Source organism: Dreissena polymorpha, chromosome 2 (assembly GCF_020536995.1).
Source record: "Dreissena polymorpha isolate Duluth1 chromosome 2, UMN_Dpol_1.0, whole genome shotgun sequence".
In the NCBI taxonomy this organism is placed as follows: Eukaryota; Metazoa; Mollusca; class Bivalvia; order Myida; family Dreissenidae; genus Dreissena; species Dreissena polymorpha.
The window spans coordinates 82,013,038-82,038,011 of record NC_068356.1 but is presented as its reverse complement, the minus strand read 5'-3'; the positions used below and the strand labels follow the sequence as shown (position 1 = coordinate 82,038,011).

The following is a 24,974-nucleotide window of genomic DNA, read 5'->3' as shown; positions in this document are numbered from 1 at the left end:
CTTAAGAGCCTTTCACACATTTATAACAAATACATTAGTAACTTCTTTCTTTGTAAAGAATCATCTCAAAATATAACAAGGGCTGTTTGTAAAACATGCATGCCCCCCATATGGGCTGTCAGTTGTAGTGGCAGCCATGGTGTGAATACGTTTTTTGGCACTGTGACCTTGACCTTTGACCTAGTGACCTAAAATTCAATAGGAGTCATGATCAATGTACCTATAAAGTTTCATGATCATAGGCGTATAAGCTTTCTTGAGTTATCATCCGGAAACCATTTTACTGTGTAAAGTCATCGTGACCTTGACCTTTGACCTAGTGACCTGAACGTCAATAGGATTCATCTGCGAGTCATGATCAATGTACCTATTAAGTTTCATGATCCTAGGCGTAAGCCTTCTTGAGTTATCATCCGGAAACCATTTTTCTAAGTTGAGTCACCGTGACCTTGACCTTTGACCTAGTGACCTGAAAATCAATAGGGGTCATCTGCGAGTCATGATCAATGTACCTATGAAGTTTCATGATCCTAGGCATAAGCGTTCTGAGTTATCATCCTGAAACCATTTTACTATTTCGGGTCACCTTGACCTTTGACCTAGTGACCTAAAAATCAATAGGGGTCATCTGCGAGTCATGATCAATGTACTTATGAAGTTTCATGATCATAGGCATAAGCGTTCTTGAGTTATCATCCGGAAACCATTTTACAATTTGGGGTCACCGTGACCTTGACCTTTGACCTAGTGACCTGAAAATCAATAGGGGGTCATCTGCGAGTCATGAACAAATTTGGTAGAGGACTATAAAATATCACTACATACCAAATTAAGTCGCCCTAGGATCTATAATTATGAACAAGAAGATTTTTAAAGTTTGCACAAAATAGGCCTTTTTTAAGCATATGTTCATTTTTGTGACCCACGGGGCAGGGTCAAATTTGTCCCCAGGGGCATAATTTGAACAACAAAGTTCAACAAACTAAGTAGAGACCTATTTTATGTCATTACATACCGAATTTGGTAGAAATAGGCCCAATAGTTATGGACAAGAAGATTTTTAAAGTTTGCACAAATGGCCCAATATAAGCATATATTCAATTTTGTGACCCCTGGGGAACGGTCAAATTTGATCCCAGGGGCTTAATTTGAACAAACTTGGTAGAGGACTATTAGATGTCATTACATACCATATTTGGTAGCCCTATCCCATACGGTAATGGACAAGAAGATTTTTAAAGTTTGCACAAAACAGGCCTTATATAAGCAAATTTTCAATTTTTTTACCCCCCGGGGCAGGGTCAAATTTGACCCCAGGGGCATAATTTGAAGAAACTTGGTCGAGGACTATAAGATGTCACTACATACCAAATTTGGTAGCCATAGGCCCAATGCTAATGGATGAGAAGATTTTTAAGTTTTCACATAATCGGCCTTATATAAGCAAATTTTCAATTTTTTGACCCCCCAGGGCAGGGTCAAATTTGACCCCAGGGGCATAATTTGAAGAAACTTGGTAGAGGACTATAAGATGTCACTACATACCAAATTTGGTAGCCCTAAGCCCATTGGTTAAGGACAAGAAGATTTCTAAATTTCTAAAGTTTTCACAAAATAGGCCTTATATAAGCAAATTTTCAAATTTTTGACCCCCCGGCGAAGGGTCAAATTGAACCCCAGGTGCATAATTAAAAGAAACTTTGTAGAGGACTATAAGATGTCACTACATACCAAATTTGGTAGCCCTAGGCCTAATGGTTATGGACAAATACATTTTTAAAGTTTTCATAAAAATTATAAGCAAATTTTCAAATTTTTGACCCCCCGGGACAGGGTCAAATTTGACCCCAGGGGCATACTTTGAAGAAACTTGGTAGAGGACTATAAGATGTCACTACATACCAAATTTGGTAGCCCTAGGCCTAATGGTTATGGACAAGTAGATTTTTAAAGTTTTCATAAAAATAGGCCTTATATAAGCAAATTTTCAATTTTTTGACCCCCGGGGCAGGGTCAAATTTGACCCCAGGGGCATAATTTTAAGAAAGTTGGTAGAGGACTGAAAGATGTCACTACACACCAAATTTGGTAGCCCTAGGCCAAATGGTTATGGACGAGAAGATTTTTAAAGTTTTCACAAAATAGGCCTTATATAAGCAAATTTTCAATTTTGACCCCCCGGGGCAGGGTCAAATTTGACCCCAGTAGCATAATTTGAACAAATTTGAAAGAGGTTCACCCCAGAAACATTCCTGAGAAATTTCATCAGAATTGGACCAGTAGTTTAGGAGAAGAAGATGTTTAAAGAAAAAGTTAACGCACGGACGCACGACGGACAAAGGACGATGACATAAGCCCCGCTGTCCTCTGGCCAGTGGAGCTAAAAACTGCCATTTTCCCAACTTTGACCTTAAGTGTCATTTTAGAACAAACTTTGCGACCTACTTTTGACCTTCACATTTCAGCTAGGGAGACGGCCGTTAGACATGACACGCCGTCTCAACACAATGAGCTTTTGAGGTAAGTTTAAATACTGTAAAATGACATGATGAATGATAAAGTTTAAGCCGGATACGCTCTTATATGGCCAAATGTAACCTTTAAACTTAGGTATGGCCTTAGCGTTATGAGCTAGGGAAACATGTGTTACACCAAACATGTTGACTTCTCGAGGTGGACATTCGTGACAAGTTATTTCAAATTTCCATGAGGGATGAGGACCTAATATAAACAACCGGACAAGCTGGCCGAGTTAACTTTATGGCCAAATATGACCTTTGACCCTAACGTATAATCTTTCAGGTAGAGAGACGGGAGTTACACGCGACACACCGTCTCCTCCTGAGGAACATTTGTAGAATGTCTTCAGCCCGGACAATATGTTTACGGCAAAATGTAGCTTTTGACCACAAAGTGTGACCTACAAGTTTTAGGTGTGGGGACCTCATGGTGAACATCTGTGTTATTTAAAAAATTGCAGAGTTACATTCTGGACCAGCTGAAGGAACAAATTAAACCTTTAACCTCTATTTTCAAAATGTTACACCCAACACTCATATAATGGTGAACATTTGTCGAAAGTGATTTTAAAATTAAATCATGAATGACAAAGTAACAGTCCGGAAATCTCAGACGCACACAGCACATGTACTGGAGCGTTGCGCGAGCTCTCCACCAGAGGGCCTGACAAAAAAGTTTAATTTCCAACCATCCAAAATCAAAAACAAGAGCACCGCCTTGCGGGTGCAGACCGCTCATCTATTTTTCTTTTTAAAGGTAAAGTGACCTATCTCAATTTCAATCACAAAGGAGGGAAGGGTGGAGTGGAGAGGGGTGTATAGTGTGGGGGTGTGGTCAATTATTACATTATCTTCCAAAAATGCAAAAAAAAATGCAAAAAAACACCATGTTAAAAAAAAATGTTTCGGGGGGGGGGGGGGGGGAGGGCTTACTGTCCCTCGAGTGTTCCAAGTATGAAAGCAATATCTATGATACTTTAGGGGTAAAGTGGACCAAAACACAAAAGTTATTTTTAATTTTCTAAGTATAAAGGGCCCATAATTTCGTCAAAATGCCAGTCAGAGTTACATAACTTTGCCTGCACAGTCCCCTTATGATAGTTAGTAAATAACTTTGATATTTTATAATAAAGTGGACCTAAACACAAAACTTAGCCAAATTTTCAATTTTCTAAGTATAAAAAGGGAACATAATACTGTCGAAATGCTAGTCAAGAGTTACATAACTTGGCCTGCACAGTCCCTTTATGATAGTTAGGAAGTGTTGCAAGTATGAAAGCAATAGCTTTGATACTTAAGGAATAAAATGGACCTTAACACAAAACTTAACCAAAATTTTCAATTTTCTAAGTATAAAAAAGGCACATAATTCTGTCAAACTGCACGCCAGAGTTATCTAACTTTGCCTGCCCAGTCCCCTCATGATAGTAAGTAAGTGTACCAAGTTTGAATGCAATAGCATTGATACTTTATGACAAAAGTGGACCTAAACGCGAAACTTAACTGGACGCCGACGCCAAGGTGATGACAATAGCTCATAATTTAAAAAAAAAATAGATGAGCTAACAAAATCCACATGCTCTTAAGTATAAACTCTTACAACACGTGCTGTCCTTTTGCGATGATAGGCGAAAATTGCAGATTTATTCAGCTATGATTGAACAAGAGCTAGCATCGATTGAAGGTCAACTTACGCATCTCCGACGAACGCAACGGCAACTGTGAATAAAGCCGAGCGCAAGAATGTGAAGAACGTAAAGGCGATGTATGGCGCCACTACGTTGGGGATCATGCACATGACGGTGGTCGCCATGGAGTAACATATCACCAGGCACATGGGCAACACAACCGGAACGTACACGCGCTTGATGGGACTGGAGTCTGTTCGAGAGAAATAAAACGGGCACAATCAATGGACCGCTTGCAAAAATAGTCAATTAGAAAAATATATTTACCCAATTAGAATTTTTTTATACGACCAAAAAAGATACACATATATAAAAATATTTTTAAAAGGCTATTATTTCGTTCATTTTAGTGTGTAGAAATATAAATAATGTTTATAAAAACATATATAACTAAAGCATTTTTAATTAAATACGTATGATCGTTAACCCCAAAAACCATTATTATATAAATATTTATACTTTTTAATAAACGTTTCAAATGCTTTTCGGTATCAAAAGTGCGTGAACAAGACAAGTTGAACAGTAAAAGGTAAACATGATTCAATCGAAAGATAACTTAAAATTGTAACATCATTGCTCTAACAGGAAGGATTTTGTTTTTCATAGATTTTTAACACAACAACATGTCAGCTGTATATTTAAAAAGTTTTAAAGACTACTGAGAATCAATATTGTTAATTTAACATGCTCAACTATAAAGCCATGAATATTTATTTTGACAAAAGTCAACCATTGTTAAGGAGTATTCAAACTTATTGTGTTATTCAAACACCTGTAGAGTTGAGATCGACATCGTATCAAGCGGTATTGTCAAAACTAATTGTTACATAGTCAAACAATGCTGAAAGTTAAAAAGGAGATAGCACTTACTAAGGTACTTCTTGCGGATGTAGTCATACACAGAGCCGCACAGCAAGGCTGTTCCGATGGCGCCCATGGTCATGTAGGAGTAAATTCCCAGCATCTCACCGACTGGAAAAAACAACACCATGTAATCAACGTCTGGAAATACAAAAATAACATGCAATCAACGACTGGAAATACAACATCAACATGCAATCAATGCCTTGAAATACAACAATAAACGATTGGAACTACAACACCAAGATGCAAACAATGTCTGGAAATACAACACCAACATGCAATCAACGACTAGAAATAAAACATCAACATGCAATCAACGACTAGAAATACAACATCAACATGCAATCAACGACTGAAAATACAACACCAACATGCAACCAACGACTGGTAATACAACACCAACATGCAATCAACAACTGAAAATACAACACCAACATGCAAACTACAACCGGAAATACAACACCAACATACAATCAACGACTGAAACACAACACCAACATGCAACCAACGACTAGATTACCACACCAACATGCAATCAACGACTGGAAATACAACATCAACAGGCAATCACTTACAGGAAATACAACATCAACATGCAATCAACGACTGGAAATACAACATCAATATGCAATCAACGACAGGAAATACAAAATCAACAAGCAATCAACGCCTAGAAATACACCACCAACATGCAATCAACAACTGGAAAAATAACACCAACATGCAATCAACGACTAGAAATATAATATCAACATGCAATCAACGAATAGAAATACAACATCAACATACAATCACCTACATGCAATACAACATCAACATGCAATCAACAACTGGAAAAACAACACTCACATGCAATCAACAACTAGAAATATAACATCAACATGCAATCAACGAATAGAAATACAACATCAACATGCAATCAACTACTGTAAATACAGCAACAACGTGCAATCATCAACTTGAAATACAACAACGTGTAATCAAAGATTTGAACTACAACACCAAGATGCAAACAATGTCTGGAAATACAACACCAACATGCAAACAACGACCGGAAATACAACACCAACATGCAATCAACGACTGAAAATACAACACCAACATGCACTCAACGACCGGAAATACAACATCAACATGCAATCAACGACTGAAAATACAACATCAACATGCAATCAACGACTGGAAATACAACACCAACATGCAATCAACGTCTGGAAATACAACATCAACATGCAATCACCTACAGGAAATACAACATCAACATGCAATCAACAACTGTAAATACAACATCATTATGCAATCAACGACTAGAAATACAACATCAACATGCAATCAACGACTGGAAATACAACATCAACATGCAATAAACGATTGGAAATACAATATCAACATGCAATCAACGACTAGAAATACAACATCAACATGCAATAAACGACTGGAAATACAACATCAACATGTAATCAACGACTATAAATTCAACATCAACATGCAATTAACGACTAGAAATATGCAATCAACAACTGGAAATACAACACCAACATGCAATCAACAACTAGAAATACAACAGCAACATGCAATCAACGACTAGAAATACAACAATTTTTAAGATATTCTTTTTAATGAATTTAATTTGGAAGGACTACCCCATTGACATTCCAGCCAAGTTTACTAAAATAAAAACGGCCGTTTCAGCGAGATCTTTTTAATGAAAACAAGAGACGTGTTTGTCAGAAATACAATGCCCGCTATTGCGCCGCTTTGAAATAAAATTTCAATATATCATTTGGCAGGTTTAGAAATTATCTCCATTTTAAAGCTTATGACTTCCCTTGGATTATATTTTTTTTACTTTTGACCTTGAAGGATGACCTTGACCTTTCCCACTCAAAGTTTGCAGCTTCATAAGATACACATGCATGCCAAATATCAAGTTGCTATATTCAATATTGAAAAAGTTATGGCCAATGTTAAAGTTTTCGGACGGACAGACAGACAGACAAATGGACTGACAGTTCAATTACTATATGCTACCCTATCGGGATGACGAAATCAATGCTATTGCAAATATGGGATGAAACGCGTTTGGAACGCGTATTTCACTATTCACCTTTGGCCTCATCTCCCTGGTATATTTTCTCCAGCCACACGTTCATCAGTCCAATGAAGGTCACGAACCTCACGGCATGGACGAACAACCAGAACAGGTGGAGGATAAAGGTCAAGGTCAAAATGGAGGACATGACACCGGGCTTGACCTCGTCCGTATTGCTTAGTCCTGGAATAGGCAAATAAGGGCGCTCATGATATTGGAAATAGCCTTATAATTTTATATAATTTTACAATTAAGTTGGTATTTAGCTGTATGTTTGACGTCGTTATGACGGTTATATTCGTGACAGCTTAACACTAAATATGTCAACTACTGTATAATAACTAACGCCAATCAGGTTAACTGTGTTAACAGTAGAAACTAACATGTATAAACCAAATAAATACTAAAGTATAATTGAGCCTCGCTCTAAGAAAAAGGGGTTTAATGCATGTGAATACTAGTAAAGTGTCGTCATTGATTAGCCTGTGCCCTCCGCACAGGCTAATTAGGGACGACACTTTCCGCCATAACTGGATTTTTGCTAAGAAGAGACTTTCAGTTAACGAAAAATATCATATAAGCGGAAAGTGTTGCCCCTGATTAGCCTGTGTGGACTGCACAGGCTAATCTTGGACAACACATGCATTAAACCTCTTTTTCACAGAGCACTGCTCAATTTAGTTTTCGTCAGTTTGCGCAAAGATTCACATAAGATAACAGTCAGGTACAAATAAATAAATAAATATTACGGGGGACATTAATTTAAATTTACCCATGACCGCCAATTTTCTGTAAATCGACATTCCAATATTTTATAGACACATTACACACGTGGAAGACTACAGATGAACCTAGCTCTGGAAAAAGGGCCTAATACATGTGTGTTTAGTGTCTTCCAAGATAAGCCTGGGCAGTCCGCACAGGCTACTCAGGGAAGACACTTTCCGCCTAAATGGATTTTTATCAAGAGACTTCCTTTAAACGAAAAATACCATACAAGCGTTAAGTGTCGCACCTGTTTAGCCTGTGCCGACTGAACACGCTTATCTGGCACGACTCTGTTCGCACATGCATTAAAACAAACTAACCGAAAAGCCCGAAATTACCTGAAGACGCCAAGTCTTTGTCCTCTGGTTTCAGCAGACCAACTTCATTCTCAGCACGACCGTTCACCTCCATTTCCATCGAAGGGATGAGGTCGGTCTCCTGGTGGACCAGTGCGTTCTCCGGTAAATTATCGAGTTTCTCCGAGCCTGCTCTTTGTCGGCGACGGCGTTTGATATTTTCGAGGTGTTCTGCGTCGATGCTCCTCACGGGCAGGAAAAAACACGTGCTGATGGCGATTATGATGGCGAAAAGAAGGGCGTAAAAGATGTAGGCAGAGCGACGGGCGATTCCACTTTCAAATGCTATCTGAATGCGTATAAAAGATGTAATTCGTTACGTGGGCAGAGCGAAGGGCGTTCCACATTCAAAATACAGAATGTTTGCGACCATGTGTTCCATTATATGTATGACGTAAATGGTTGAGACTTGCATGAACAGAGGTGTTTTTACATACGAATGTATGAAGGCTTTGCATATAAGTAAATATTGTTAAATCTTACAATTTATACATACAGGAAACATTATTTAGTTTAAGCTCCTCTCCAGTAAGAGTCAAGGATTAATCTGATGTCATTCTAGTAAAGTAACAAATATATGTACTACCACGTGTTCATTTGAATGTCTCAAACAGCATGGACGTGATCAGTTTAGTGAGCATTTAAATACGGATCTCCACAGCTTGGGAAAACCCACCTCATCCACAGATACAAATACTGGGTCAGCTTGTATGTAGATTCCTATGGCGCACGAAAGGGGTCGAAACTTTAACTTCTGCTGCAGCAGAACAAAATGCTGCTCGAGCAGCATTTTTTTCTGCTGCAGAAGAAAAATCCTTTTGTTTTTAGTTCTGACGCGTCAATTTGGGTATACGAACTTATACACACCGCTTCCATGAAAACAGGGCTTAATGCATGTCTCTTAAGCAGTCCGCGCAGGCTTATCAGTAACGACACTATCCGCTTTTATGGAATTTCTCGTTTTAGTAAAGTCTCTACTAAGTGAGAATCCAGTGTAGGCGGAAAAATGTTTTATTTTCCTGTTTTGACTGCACGTGCATATCTGGGATGAACTTTTACGCACATTCATGATGCCAAGTTTTCCCAGAACGAGGAGCTAAATTTGTGTCTTGTTCTGTGAAAGCTGGTCATAATGCAAGAGCGTAAAGTGTCGTCCCAGATTAGCCTGTGCAGTCCGCACAGGCTAATCAGGGACGACACTTTCCGTCTAAACTTGATTTTCGGTAAGGAGGTTCTTCCTAAAAACTAAAAATATCATTAAAGCGGAAAGTGTCGTCCCTGATTAGCCTGTGCGGACTGCACAGGCTAATCTGGGACGACACTTTACGCACATGAATTAAGCCCAGATTTCTCAGAACAAGACACTAATGAATTGTGGTGTCATGTTCGGGTGAAGGCGTACAATGATAAGCTGTTAGTTGACAGAAGAGAAGTCAGGGCCTTGAACCAGTATTTTGTGTCTTTGAGGGGGATCTAACGAACGCAGCCAAAGAGGGGATCGAACCCGTGACCCCCGGTCGCTAGGCGGACATCATATCCATAACACCACTTCGAGCCGAATCGCTAAGATTATGAGATGAACAGACAATAGTCTGATGTTTAGATAATATTTCAGAATAATTTGAAAATCATTTATGCTTGCAGAAGCGTCTTTTCTTTAATGAGAACTGTGAGTGACGGCGTACCCTTATGAGCTGTTTGTTGACAGACGAGAAGTCGAAAAGGCCCGTGAAGATGGCTACGATGGTCCCTCGCAGGTGTGGGTGCAGATCTGCGACCTGAAATACACAACACCTCAGGACAACACAAGACATTAGAGCGGCAAACATGTGAGTTGCGCAGTTTGGCTGCCCGGATAACACTAGGACACACTCCGGGTCCTCACATAATTCAGCCTCTGGAAAATGAAAAAATATTTTATTGAAGATTGCGTTATGAATGTGGCGTCTAGAGTGTTTTTTTTTTTTAAAGATTTGACCATGTAAAATAAAATAAGGACGCACGTGATCCAGACTCGAAGTTTACCTTTATGTTGTTAAGATAAAGGTTCGCTTGCGGTTTAATTTTGATTTAGTCATATATGTGGTATCTAGAGTGGTTATAAGGTTTTTCCAGATTTCCCTGGTGACCTAGTTTTCCAACGCAAGTGACCCAGATTCGAATTCGGCCTAGATATTGTCGAGATATACATTCATCAACATTGGATGAAAATCTCCGCCTCTAGAGTGGTAAAGAGCTAAAAATTGACGATGAACGACACACGACAGCGGACGCCGGACATGCCATGAACAAAATAACTCACCGTGAGCACTGCTTGCCTCTGTCTTCAAATAAACTTAAGAATTCATTATGAACATGTTCAAAGTTGTGTCCCTATGTATTGTGCCATACGGACCAATTGGAAAAAACATCGAATCTAAATCCCCGTTTATTCAATCTAATAGGGGTATTCTACTAGCGGGCTCGCAACTCACTCGGGATGAACTCGTGAGAGTCTTGATCTAAATCACGAGAATCTTAGCGGGCTCGCAACTCACTCGGGGCGAACTCGTGAGAGTCTTGACAAAGTCGTAGCTGATTCGTAGACAGATCACGTGATCACCGATTTCCGGATTGAGTCGCGAATTACCTACGATTCCATTATGATGCACAAGAACGCACTACGACGCTGTTACGAGTCAACTGCGATTAAATTCAGTCTTGGAGGTACCGGCCAAATTTTAAACACGTTTCAAATCTGGAAACGATTTTTCGGGAGCTCACGAGTTGCAGGAATCACTTACCACCGGCCCACGACTAGCTACGAATGAGTTAGGACCTTCGCCGATTGAGCTACGAATGTCCCCGACCTCAAAATATTAAAAATCTAAACAAATCGACAAATCGTGGAGAATCTGGTCGTAGTGGAATACCCCTAAAAGATGAATAAAACGGTCGGCAGATAATCTTATTACACTTATCTTTCGGAACATTTTCCTCACTATTTAGCATAAAATGAATAACTGAATAAATATAACTATAAATAAAAACCTGATACCTGGAGGTTGGTAGCGAGCATTGTCAGACCGCCGGTTCCCATACACGCCAGACCGGGAAGCAGCAACCAGGGCGTCTCTACAAGGCAATATACCGAGATGTGATCTGCGTATACAAACAACATGCGACACATATAGGAGTCGCGTTCTAGGAAACTGGACTTAAAGCATGTGCAAAACGGGCGTCCCAGATAAGCCTGTACAGGCTAATCTTGAGCGACGCTTTCCGCTATTATGATATTTTTCATTTTAAGGAAGTCTCTTCAAAACGAAAATCAAGTCTAACTGGAAGTGCCGTCACTAATCTAGGACGAAACTTAAGCGCATGCATTAATCCCAGATTTCCCAGAGTGAGGCTCATACTATTTCAAACTAATGTGTATAACAATTGAAGATTTAAAACTATTTCAAACTAATGTGTATAACAATTGAAGATTTAATGCTATTTCAAACTAATGTGTATAACAATTGAAGATTTAATGCTATTTCAAACGAATGTGTATAACAATTGAAGATTTAATGCTATTTCAAACTAATGTGTATAACAATTGAAGATATAATGCTATTTCAAACTAATGTGTATAACAATTGCAGATTTAATGCTATTTCAAACTAATGTGTATTACAATTGCAGATTTAATGCTATTTCAAACTAATGTGTATAACAATTGAAGATTTAATGCTATTTCAAACTAATGTGTATAACAATTGAAGATTAAGTGCTATTTCAAACTAATGTGTATAACAATTGCAGATTTAATGCTATTTCAAACTAATGTGTATAACAATTGCAGATTTAATGCTATTTCAAACTAATGTGTATAACAATTGAAGAAATAATGCTATTTCAAACTAATGTGTATAACAATTGAAGATTTAATGCTATTTCAAACTAATGTGTATAACAATTGAAGATTTAATGCTATTTCAAACTAATGTGTATAACAATTGAAGATTTAATGCTATTTCAAACTAATGTGTATAACAATTGAAGATTTAATACTATTTCAAACTTATGTGTATAACAATTGAAGATTTAATACTATTTCAAACTAATGTGTATAACAATTGCAGGTTTAATGCTATTTCAAACTAGTGTGTATAACAATTGCAGGTTTAATGCTATTTTAAACTAATGTGTATAACTATTGAAGATATAATGCTATTTCAAACTAGTGTGTATAACAATTGCAGGTTTAATGCTATTTTAAACTAATGTGTATAACTATTGAAGATATAATGCTATTTCAAACTAATGTGTATAACAATTGCAGATTTAATGCTATTTCAAACTAATGTGTATGACAATTGCAGATTTAATGCTATTTTAAACTAATGTGTTTAACAATTGCAGATTTAATGCTATTTCAAAATAACAATTGCAGATTTAATGCTATTTCAAACTAACGTGTATATCAATTGCAGATTTAATGCTATTTCAAACTAATGTGTATAACAATTGAAGATTTAATGATTGCGTTACAGGATAAAACATTTCTTAGTGTAGATGAATAATCGGAGTTAATTTTTGCATTTATGGTAAATGTTGATTGTTTAGTACGTTACGTTTCTGACAAAGCTTGTTTGTCTATATTTTTTGTCAAAAGGTATATTACTTTACATATGCGTGTACACATAAATATATAACGTAAAAATCCCGGTTGTTAATTGTTAAGTTTAAAGGGTAAACACACGGTTATGTCATCTTTGATGAAATAGCTTACAGACTATTTAACACGAAGTATCAACATGTCGCAAAAAAGGTATCATTTTAAGACCATATTGGGCATTATTTTAAGAGAGATAACCGTGCCTTATTAAACGTCTGTTTATACCACGCAGACGATAATTACCTTTAAAGCAAACATCAATGACTGTAGAAATGAAAATATGAACTTTCATATGTACACGAAACAACCAATTTCCGTCCCATAAAATATTTGATATACCTATGTCTAAATATTATATATAATTAAGTATAATTCCCTTGATTTTTTCCTTTTAACGGGCAAAACAAGTTAACATTTATTTATGGCGAAGGACATGTAAATATATTACTTTTGTTCTAACAAGAGGACTATGAGGATCCGTGCACGCTTACAAGAGACAGTGTAGCTCGAGAACCGTGGTTTGGGTCAATTTTAGACGACAGGGGATTTGTTTGAACATATGTTGCTATGTTAGTTTACATTTCAACTTAAAAAATAAACGCACAGAGGCTTATTTTGAAAATAGTGTATTAGTTTAGATTGTAATAAAAAATTACTATTAATTAAAAAAAAGGAAAAATAATGATAGAAAAATTATTGTAACACGTGGCTCGGCTATCATCAGGTGGTTAGTTATAACGGCAGGGATTTAATGAGGATTACTATCTTGTACTGCGTACCAGAGAATACACCTTTGAACATTGTACTTTTACTGAGGAAAAATTCGTTTTGCTAGTTAAGTCTTTATAAAAAAATACGCCAAGGGCGGGACCAACTTGACATCAGGGGGATGATTTGAACAAATGTCTATGTGGCCGAATAGAAATCGACCCATTGAAAATTTCGTTAGTTCCGTCAAATTATTCCGAGTACTTGTTGAGAATTCGTTTCAAGATAAAGTTCGCGGACGGACTCACGTCACAATGCCGAACGATGGACATCACCGTATCCCCATAGAGCACAATGATGTCACGGTATCCCCATGGATCACGATGACGTCACACAGACGAACGATGTACATCACGGTATCCCCATAGAGCACAATGACGTCACACTGCCGAACGATGGACATCACAGTATCACGATATATCACAATGGCGTCACACTGACAAATGATGTACATCACGGTATTCCCATAGATCACGATGACGTCACACTGACGAACGATGGACATCACGGTATCTCCATAGAGCACAATGACGTCACACTGACGAAGGATGTACATCACGGTATCCCCATAGAGCACAATGACGTCACACTGACTAACGATGTACATCACGGTATCCCTATAGAGCACAATGACGTCACAATGACGAACGATGTACATCACGGTATCCCCATAAAGCACAATGACGTCACACTGACGAACGATGTACATCACGGCATCCCCATAGAGCACAATGACGTTAACTGACGAACGATGGACATCACGGCATCCCCATAAAACACAATGACGTCACACTGACGAACGATGGACATCACGGCATCCCCATAGAGCTCAATGACGTCACACTGACGAACGATGGACATCACGGCATCCCCATAGAGCACAATGACGTCACACTGACGAACGATGTACATCACGGCATCCCCATAGAGCACAATGACGTCACACTGACGAACGATGTACATCACGGCATCCCCATAGAGCACAGTGACGTCACACTGACGAACGATGTTCATCACGGCATCCCCATAGAGCACAGTGACGTCACACTGACGAACGATGTACATCACGGCATCCCCATAGAGCACAGTGACGTCACACTGACGAACGATGTACATCACGGCATCCCCATAGAGCACAATGACGTCACAATGACGAGCGATGTACATCACGGCATCCCCATAGAGCACAATGACGTCACACTGACGAACGATGGACATCACGGCATCCCCATAGAGCACAATGACGTCACACTGACGAACGATGTACATCACGGCATCCCCATAGAGCACAATGACGTCACAATGACGAGCGATGTACATCACGGCATCCCCATAGAGCACAATGACGTCACACTGACGAACGATGGACATCACGGCATCCCCATAGAGCACAATGACGTCACACTGACGAACGATGTACATCACGACATCCGCATAGAGCACAATGACGTCACACTGACGAACGATGTACATCACGGCATCCCCATAGAGCACAGTGACGTCACACTGACGAACGATGTACATCACGGTATCCCCATAGAGCACAATGACGTCACACTGACGAACGATGGACATCACGGTATCTCCATAGAGCACAGTGACGTCACACTGACGAACGATGTACATCACGGCATCCCCATAGAGCACAATGACGTCACACTGACGAACGATGTACATCACGGCATCCCCATAGAGCACAATGACGTCACACTGACGAACGATGTACATCACGGCATCCCCATAGAGCACAATGACGTCACACTGCCGAACGATGTACATCACGTTATCCCCAAAGATCACAATGACGTCACACTACCGAATGATGGACATCACGTTATCCCCATAGAGCACAATGACGTCACACTGACGAACGATGGACATCACGGCATCCCCACAGAGCACAATGACGTCACCCTGACGAACGATGGACATCACGGTATCCCCATAGAGCACAATGACGTCACCCTGACGAACGATGGATATCACGGTATCCCCATAGAGCACAATGAGCACAATGTGCTCAGATGAGCTAACAACGCGTTAGAAATAAAGTCACTATGTTTTCAGTATGGGATATTTTTATGAATTAAAGTCCGATATCATATGAAATAAGTTTATGTTTTGCCAAACACATAGTGGCATAACTTAAGTATAAAAAACTAAAGATTACATGATAGCTTAATGTTCTTATTTAATATTGTAATATGTATCGAAATATCCACGTTACCTGGAGTTGCAAAGGCTAAACACATTGTTCCCGTGAGGTAAATAGCACTGTAAAAAACAGAGTGTTGGGTCGTTAAAAACATAACAACAACAACATTAAACTATTGATGAAGATGATTTCGATAATCATCATAATACTAATGTTTAAATAATAACAATAATAATAATAACGATATTTTTATTAATATTTACGCAAATATACAATTATACACAAAACGTTATTTACAACAAACACATGCGCACAACTTGTCAGAAGACCAATGTTTTGTTTGATGTCTTATTGTAGACGACATTATTAAATTAACCTATATATGTATGTCCATACACCAGTGTAATGCAGAAACTGTCAATGTGGTGTACACACATTTCAATGCTTTCGCAGACTGAATTTTCGTTAATGTAAAGTGGTGTAAAATGTACGCGTAAAATATACGAAGTGTAAACATTATTGATAATCCGGTTAGACCGGTTAACACACAGTAGCCTTCCGAGAGATCGGGTGTTATCTGTTTTTTCCGTACGGAATCCGGATAGTGCCATATATAATCTCGCCCTTCTTTAATCAAGGGCGACACTAGACACACGAAGCGATACACGATATTTTTCGCGAAAGTCGCGGCGACGCTCGATATTGTGCGCGACAGTCGCGTCGACGCACGCTATATTTAACACGATATATAGCCCTTGTGTAGGTAGCCCAGTAGCCCAAAAAGCGATATATCGCGTTAAATATATCGTGCGTCGCCGCGACTGTCGCGCAAACTATCATGCGTCGCCGCGACGGTCACGAAAAATATCGTGCGTCGCCGTGACTGTCGCCAAAAATATCGTGCGTCGCCGCAACTGTCGCCAAAAATATCGTGTATCGATTCGTGTGTCGTGTCTTGCTTTAAAAGGGCGACACTAGACACACGAAGCGACGCACGATATTTTGCGCGACAGTCGCGGCGAGGAACGATATTTTATTATTCAAATATCGCCCATATAATCAGAATCTCGGGTATCGCGATCTAATTTCAGACCGCGACACTAGACACACGAAACGATAATCGATATTTTGCGCGATAGTCGCGGCGACGCACGATATTTGTACTGTTCAAATATCGCTGTAATAATATCGCCTGCCGACTGTCAAGTTTTTTAAATGGTGTTACACTAATTTTTAACCCTCGACACACTGATAAAAGATTTTTCTAGCATTAGTTAACCGAGTAGAAATTAATTAATTTTCATAATAATTTTGATATAATTATATTGGCAAGGATATATGTTTAAAACTATTCAGAAATTTGAACAATGGAGTAAAATTTCTATCAATTCTAATATAATATATCATAATAATCTGTATCACTTCCAATAGGATTGCAGATTTATAGATAACGTTAAACTCAAGTAAGACATCAATATGAAACCAGAAGATTCCTTTTCAGTGCATGTGTAGTCATCATTTATAGGTTATCCTATAAATTGACGAGCAACTTCAATGTCCAGTCTATTGATACATTAATAAGACGGTATTTTTGTTGCTGGTATTGTTTTACCTTTTAAATACCTTTTATAATGCTTTATCAAATAAATTATCGGTATAAATAAAACTGCATACAGTGCAAACAACAATTTTATAATATTTATATTGGCTAACGAAAACACTTTTAAAGGGCGCAACACGTTTGTTTCATATTGCTCAACAGGTTTCCAGATATAATATAAATGAATTTCATATAATAATATTCAGATAAAGTTCACACTTACATTTTTGTTCATTTCTAATATGATTTAAACAAAAAGCACGTAATGCACGTTGAACCGTAGAAGCGAACAACTAATAACTCAACATAGGGAACTCATTGTTATATTCAAAATCGTTATTCCAAGCGAATTTCCTATCATCAAATATACGTTAATATAAAATATTTATGTAATATTAAATATTTATTTATGGCCAGATTGAAGTATAAGAAGCGAATAGCTTGCTATATCAATTATATACATTTTGATTGCTGATCAGACATAAACCTTATTATTAAATACTGTGAAACCATTTATTTTCGTCGGCACAAAATTTCGCCCTTTTCATAAAAATGACTATTTCGTCCGCTCTTAAATTCGTCCATTTCTGGTTTTGAAAAAAAACAACGTCCGATTTGTTTGTAATACATGTAATACGCGGTTGCGAAAAAATCGTGCTGGGGAAAGAGAGGTGACACTTGGTAGTCACTTGCAGGAGGTGGGCCTTGTTTGGCATATGCCAATTAACAAGTCTGTTATTTTAGGTGATAGTAACTGTCCCTTATTATTTCATGTCATTGACACGTTCTTTGTTATGATAAGCGGATAAGTGGGACTGAATAATCGTTAACGAGTGTTTTAAACAACGAAGACAATTGCCAATTAGTATTTTCCATTACTATCACGGTCAAACTGATAACAATCTTTACCTTTATCGGCGCCAATTAGAGAAGGTGCGAACATTATGGGTTATAATTAGCGTAAGCAAATTATTTTGGTCATATTTAAAAAACAAAGGTACGGGTTTTTATGAATATGTACAAAAATAGTAGATGCAGCTAAAACCAAACAACCAAACACAAATCAAAATGTTCTTTATTAATTTGTAACAAAGCGCAGAATATATTTCAGTCAGGTGTTGATCACACATCGTCATATTTTAATTGCGTTTAATAGTATTGTCTTTAATCCGGATTCGCCGCGTGTAGGCTGTATAATCTGCAACACCCCTCAAAAACACAATACACACAATGGGTAATAAAGTTGTTAACAATTAGCGCTAATCAACACTATTATACCTAAACGAAGTCGACGCATTCGATACAGCCTTATTGCATTCGCGTTTTACAGGAAATGTCAGTTGTCAGTACACTGTATAATGAACACCCCTTTGTGTCAAAACCGGATTTAACTTGAGTGTGAATAGTCGACTGTTTCATGTTCTTTATATCAATACCATCTGTGTATATGTATTATAAGTATACCAGTCAACAAACAAGGTGCGCGCTTCCGCATATGGGTATTCGGACGTTCAAAAAAATTGACCTACGGTTTAGCGTTCACGCCGTCGAACGCATTAAGCAATATAACTCGTATTTTTCACTATTTCTTTATTTGCAAAAAATACTAGTGGCTTATAAATTACCTTGTAATCTTTTTTTTCTCGCATTTTGCGAGTGTGCGAGTGTTAATTTCGAGTCTGTGTATATGCGTGGATTACGCTGGATTTAAATGCCTCATGCCTACGGTAATTCAGTCTTATTTGTTTCAAATATGGTACATGATTGTTCGTTAGGATCATGAATTCGTCCATCGGTCGAAGGACGAAAAAGGCGAAAATTAATGTCGGACGAATAATAATGGTTTCACAGTAATATTATATCAAACGATGTATATACAACATGATGCACATGCTTGATAACGTAAAAATACCCCCTTTTTGTCTCCTCTGATTTTTTGAAAACTTGACAGTCGACAGGCGATATTATTACAGCGATATATGAACAGTTCAAATATCGTGCGTCGCCGCGACTGTCACGCAAAATATCGAGTATCGATTCGTGTGTCTAGTGTCGCGGTCTGAAATTAGACCGCGATACACGAGATTCGGATAATATGGGCGATAATTGAATAATAAAATATCGTGCGTCGCCGCGACTGTCGCGCAAAATATTGTGCGTCGCTTCGTGTGTCTAGTGTCGCCCTTTGAACGCGAGACACGACACCGAAGCGACGCACGATATTTTTCGCGACAGTCGCGGCGACGCACGATATTTTGCGCGACACTCGCGGCGACGCACTATATTTTGCGCGACAGTCGCGGCGACGCACGATATATTTAACACGATATATCGCCTTTTGGGTTACCTACACAAGGGCGATATATCGTGTTAAATATATCGTGCGTCGCCGCGACTGTCGCGCAAAAATATCGTACGTCGTCGCGACTGTCGCGAAAAATATCGTGCGTCGCCGCGACTGTCGCGAAAAATATCGTGTATCGCTTCGTGTGTCTAGTGTCGCCCTTAATGAAAGAAGGGCGAGATTATATATGTCACTATCCGGATTCCGAAGTTTTCCTTTGCGTTTGTTATAGCACCCTGGATCAGAAGACGATGGAGGTTCCGGACATTGTCGATGTATCACGAGTGTCGCTTTCGAACTCGATACAAAAAGACAGCGCGGAGTTAGATCTAGTCAGCAGACACTCACTATATATTAAATGGACGGTACGGAATACCATCTCTGTCTTGTGTTTGTAAGTGCGTGTTTATTTCAAAGTTTATGAGAGATGTTCGCGCGAGAGGCGGCATTATGTGATGACCCATAATATGACCCAAGACTCTTACATAATTAAGTTACTAAAATTACGAAAGGTGGAACGGAAGACGCCTATATCATAACCGAGGTTAGTTCATATGTTTCACGTTTTGGTAAATTTACAAAATTGAAAAAAAAAATGTTTCAGATTCGCAAATTTTCTTTGTAGTTATGATATTTGTGAGGAAACAGTTATACTGAACATTTAACATGCTCTAAAATATCCATTATAAGCATCTTTAATTTGATGATTTAAAAACTTAAAAATATAAAGCGTTGCAACGCGAAACGATTGAATACTTTGGAGAGTTCTGTTGTTGTCGTTATATTTTGTGATACGACGAGGATTGCTTATATAAAGTATAAAATAGATCACTCATGATATGAGAGCGGATGGCCGAGTGGTTAGGGCGGTAGTCTTTAACTCCATTGCTCCAGGGGTCAGTGGTTCGAGCCCCGTTGAGGCTTCCTTTTTTGTCCTTTCTTTAATTGTATTCTTGTTTCATTACTTGAGCTTTTAGATCCAATATTTACATATATCAATATAAAGCAGTTAATGACAAACTTCAATACATGCCAAAATCTGTGAAAAGGCCCCTTTAAAAACAGACAGCATACGGTTTTGATAAATTTGTAAATACTTTAACCACGTGTAAAGGAAGTGCACGCGTTTTAGATTGATTGCGAATGTAACGCACACTATTTTCTGGTATACGGCATTTCACCAGTCGGTTTACAAACGGGGTATATTACTTATTAACAACTAGAATTATAACGTGTGAAAAGGAAGCAATTAAGCATGCGTGCGAATATCATTTATCAGATCACGCAGCATAGTCAATGAGAATTCTCTAACTAACTGCTTGACCTTGTCACACTCCTCGCAACCTCCCATGATGGGTAAACGGTAGACATGATTGCATGCAAGACGCTGAAATCGCAGGAAAACTGCGTTCATTTCTGGACAGATTTCTTGTTTAAAGATTTTTCTTATTTATTGCGAAGTCGTGTTTTTTCTACATAATTAAACAGTTTATACAAGTACATCGTCTTCAGTCAGAAATGTAAAATTAAGAATAGCTAATTATATTTTAATAGTTTAAATCATGTAAAATAACAGTAATATTTCAATCGGTCATCGTTATGTGGTGATTAATGGCGTCAGGGATAACATTGATATATGCTCTGCACCAGTCATATCTCGGTGCGCGGTTTGTAAACTTGACATATCAAATTTACTCTTAATTAAGAAATCATCGGACGGGTAAAAACATATCTTTAAAAAAGTATTAAGATTACTTGAAAACGAGGCACTTACTTATACTAGTAGCCAACAAAAAGATTTGGTTCAGCAAAACATGGCACTCGTTCAGAATATCAAAAAGTGTTTCAGTACTTACTAAAATATAAATCGAGTCGTCCGAGTCCCCAGAAAACGGATCAAGTACCCAATGCCCGTAAAGGTAAGGTACATGAAACTGACCGCAATGGAGAACCACAGGTTAAGTTTCGACTCCTGTTCAGCACAACCCTGGTTAATGAAATTATGTAACGACCCTTTCTCGTCTGTTATATTTGAGACGTTTTTAGACGACCCTTGGTTGGAATCTACTTCGTACAGACTAGCGAGCCCCGAAGAATTGCTGTTTATAGCAATTTCAATTCGACCGGAAGTGAGGTCGTGTTTTGAGCATGCGTCGACGTAAAAGCGCTCCTCCTTCAATATGAATACGAGCGAGGCCCAACCGAAGATCATGCCCGCAAACAACATCACCTCCATGAATGCCCAGCACGTGACCAGCACGGGGAAACGCTTGTACAGCTCCGTCACCAACATGGTTTAGATAAGTATATATTGTAGTTAATGGCTGAGATATAAGGTACGTTCGCGGAATCTGAAAGAAAGAAACATGCAATAGAGATCTACATGTAATTCTACGTTCAATTGGTATTATGTCAATAAACAAATAGAAATGGTCATTGAATGCTTGAACCGCTAGATTTGTTCGAAAAATAAATACAGCCGTATGGCTCTGAAAATCGTCAAAATAAAATCATAACAAGAAACCTGACGGCGAAGCGAATATAAAAGACAAGTGTGTGTAATTTATGAATTGTGCTTTCCCTTGGCAATATACAGCCGAATGTTTGTTCAGAAGCAACCGACAAAAAATGAATACAAGATATTGCACCCAAGCTTTAACCACATTGCACGCTCCTTTAACATTACACAGGATAAATAAATTAAGTAAAACTGTCGAAAGATTGCAACTACTGGCTTACTGTGAGCAACAGACCGGTGCGCATAAATATCTAGTTGTGTTTGCGTGTCGATTTAGATGTTTTAGAAGTCCTTTCTTTCCTAACTAGACTCACGAAAGTTGGGAGGACTTTTGAATTGATTAAATTTCCAGCATACATTTAAGAGTAAGAAACATTGAAACTACGTTCAATTGTTTTTATGTCTGTCATAAACAAATAGAAATGGTCATTGCAATCTTGAACCGCTAGATTTGTTCGAAAATTAAAAAAAACGTATGACTCTGAAAATCGTCAAAATAAAATCATAACAAGAAACCTGACGGCGAAGCGAATATAAAAGACAAATGTGTGTAATTTATTAATTGTGTTTTTCCTCGGCAATATACAGCCGACTGTTTGTATTGTATTATATAGTGTAGTTCGTTGGCTGAGATATAAGGTGTATTCGCGGCACGGTAGTTTCTGTTCATCGAAAAGTCAATAATCAGAATGAATACCAGGAATTTAAACGAGTACTCGAAAACGTATCGGGATATCTGTGTGTGGAGTCTCGTAACTATCCGGATAACCGTATAGACCCACAATATTGGGCTAAATGAAGAGTGGTGTTCGTTAATTTAGCAGTTTATTTGTGTTACAGCCCTTTCAACGCAACAGGAGCGTGAACTGATTATTTGTGGTTAATCCGCTTAACGCATATCAATCGAGCATGCTAGTTATACTATGCACATATCGATGTTGCTGTCTAAATTTAATATACATGTACTTAGTAATTGTTATGATCAGTTTTTGCGTAAGGAACAACGAATTTTCATATCGAGTATCCGACCTTTGAGAACTACCTTCGGCCTTAACTTCCCCAGCCCCCAACCCCCCTCCCCCACCCCCCCTCCCCCACCCCCGTATACTGATTACAAAAGAGGGTGCGGATATAAACATCATCAGTTCACAAGATTTGATCAAATAAAACTACAATTTTGATATCAAATAAAACTACAATTAGTACGAAAGTATCAATTAAGACCCTCGATATCTATGTTAATCGAGTAGACAGAGATACAACCTAATTAAAATCTTCTATCGAAAACAACCACACGAAATGCAAAGCTTACCTTAATTATCATATAGTCCTGTTTGCTCTAATAGATGTAAACAGTATGGTTAACTAATCTAATGTTTGCTAAGTGGGTCACTTATTCCCACTGCACAGGTCAACCAATGTCAGGGTATCCGATAGTTTTACACTTCGTTGTTTTACAATGCTCAGCTTACACAAACAATCGTCTGCTGTACAAACCACCAACACTAAACGATCGATTGTATACGTGTTTAATCCGGTAAATACCGGCTTCTTTAAGTTATCAGTAGATAACTTAAATACGCTTTAAATACGCTTATTTATATGGTTATTATGTACAATTAGTTTCCTGTTTACATTCGGCTCGGATCGGCATTCAGCTGTCGAAGGAGCGAGTGAAATAATTAGAGTGTATTGACGTACATGGTTAGCTCCCTTTTCGAAATGAGATAACGTTGTACAATGAAAATATCCATAAAGTTCGTTGATTTTTGTGTTGTGTGCTCATTATAAAAACAAACACATGTTTTGTTCTAAGCAACACAAATCTTCAAATGAGCATGCGGCCATCAATACTATTTTGAGGAAACGTTTTAGCAATTATTGCAAATCATCAATGTTTTTCTATGGGATTACTAAATATCTTTAAATTCGTTGGTTAGCTAATTTGTCATTAAACCTGTTTGTTGTTTCAGCTCCGATTTTACATATTAGTTCTTGCCTTAATATATGCGTACAACGGAAGTTCAACATTACTGACTTGTTGGTTACTTCAGAATTCACGGCACTGGATTGCCATACCATCACAGTTTCTAAGAGGCACTTAAAAACGTTCTTAATTGCCCGAGTATTTAAGACACGACTCGAATATGTCGGTGCATTAGTTCACGCTGAAACATATGTGTGTAAACTAAGAGCTTAATAAATACCTAATTGACATGATAATGCATTTTTATGTTTTCTTGTTCTTTATATGGATATTTCAATTCACAGAAGTTGGTACGTGTTCGTTTCTATTTATAATTTGTGATTCTGAACATCAAACAGAAAGGTCTTCTTATATTTTTGTAAGATTTTCATAACGATTCTCTTTTGTCGGACATACTATGATAGTTAAAAAAGCACTATTTTGCATTAAGTCGCACAAACAGGTGAAATGTTCGAACGTAGAATAAACCAATACATCAGACATAGAAGTGTCTAGTAAAGTATTATACATGTTTAAACTTCATTTGCCCGCTGCGATGAACACGTTTTTGGGCCGAGCTCTGTGAAAAGGGGGTTTAATGCAAGTGCGTAAACTGTCGTCCCAGATTAGCCTGCGCAGTCCGCACAGGCTAATCAGGGACGACACTTTCCTCTTTTATTATTATTTTCGT

The 24,974-nt window shown here is 38.2% G+C and overlaps 2 protein-coding genes across 2 annotated transcripts in view; one reads left to right on the top strand and one right to left on the bottom strand.

Moving 5' to 3' along the window:
• LOC127867812 (equilibrative nucleobase transporter 1-like) overlaps positions 1-23,971 on the bottom strand; it is a 28,052-nt gene extending 4,081 nt beyond the window's left edge. Inside the window, exons 1-9 of the mRNA XM_052409281.1 lie at positions 23,630-23,971; positions 21,656-22,150; positions 15,928-15,974; positions 11,325-11,401; positions 9,973-10,065; positions 8,270-8,576; positions 7,179-7,346; positions 5,078-5,179; positions 4,214-4,400 (exon numbers count right to left, since the gene is read on the bottom strand). Coding sequence (XP_052265241.1) covers positions 4,214-4,400; positions 5,078-5,179; positions 7,179-7,346; positions 8,270-8,576; positions 9,973-10,065; positions 11,325-11,401; positions 15,928-15,974; positions 21,656-22,092 — 1,418 coding nt within the window. The 5' untranslated portion in view covers positions 22,093-22,150; positions 23,630-23,971. The remainder of the gene's footprint in view (positions 1-4,213; positions 4,401-5,077; positions 5,180-7,178; positions 7,347-8,269; positions 8,577-9,972; positions 10,066-11,324; positions 11,402-15,927; positions 15,975-21,655; positions 22,151-23,629) is intronic.
• Positions 23,972-24,436: 465 nt separating this feature from the next.
• Positions 24,437-24,974, top strand: part of LOC127867808 (low-density lipoprotein receptor-related protein 1-like) — a 37,208-nt gene continuing 36,670 nt past the window's right edge. The window contains exon 1 of the mRNA XM_052409273.1: positions 24,437-24,594. Within this exon, the coding sequence (XP_052265233.1) occupies positions 24,534-24,594 (61 nt within the window). The 5' untranslated portion in view covers positions 24,437-24,533. The remainder of the gene's footprint in view (positions 24,595-24,974) is intronic.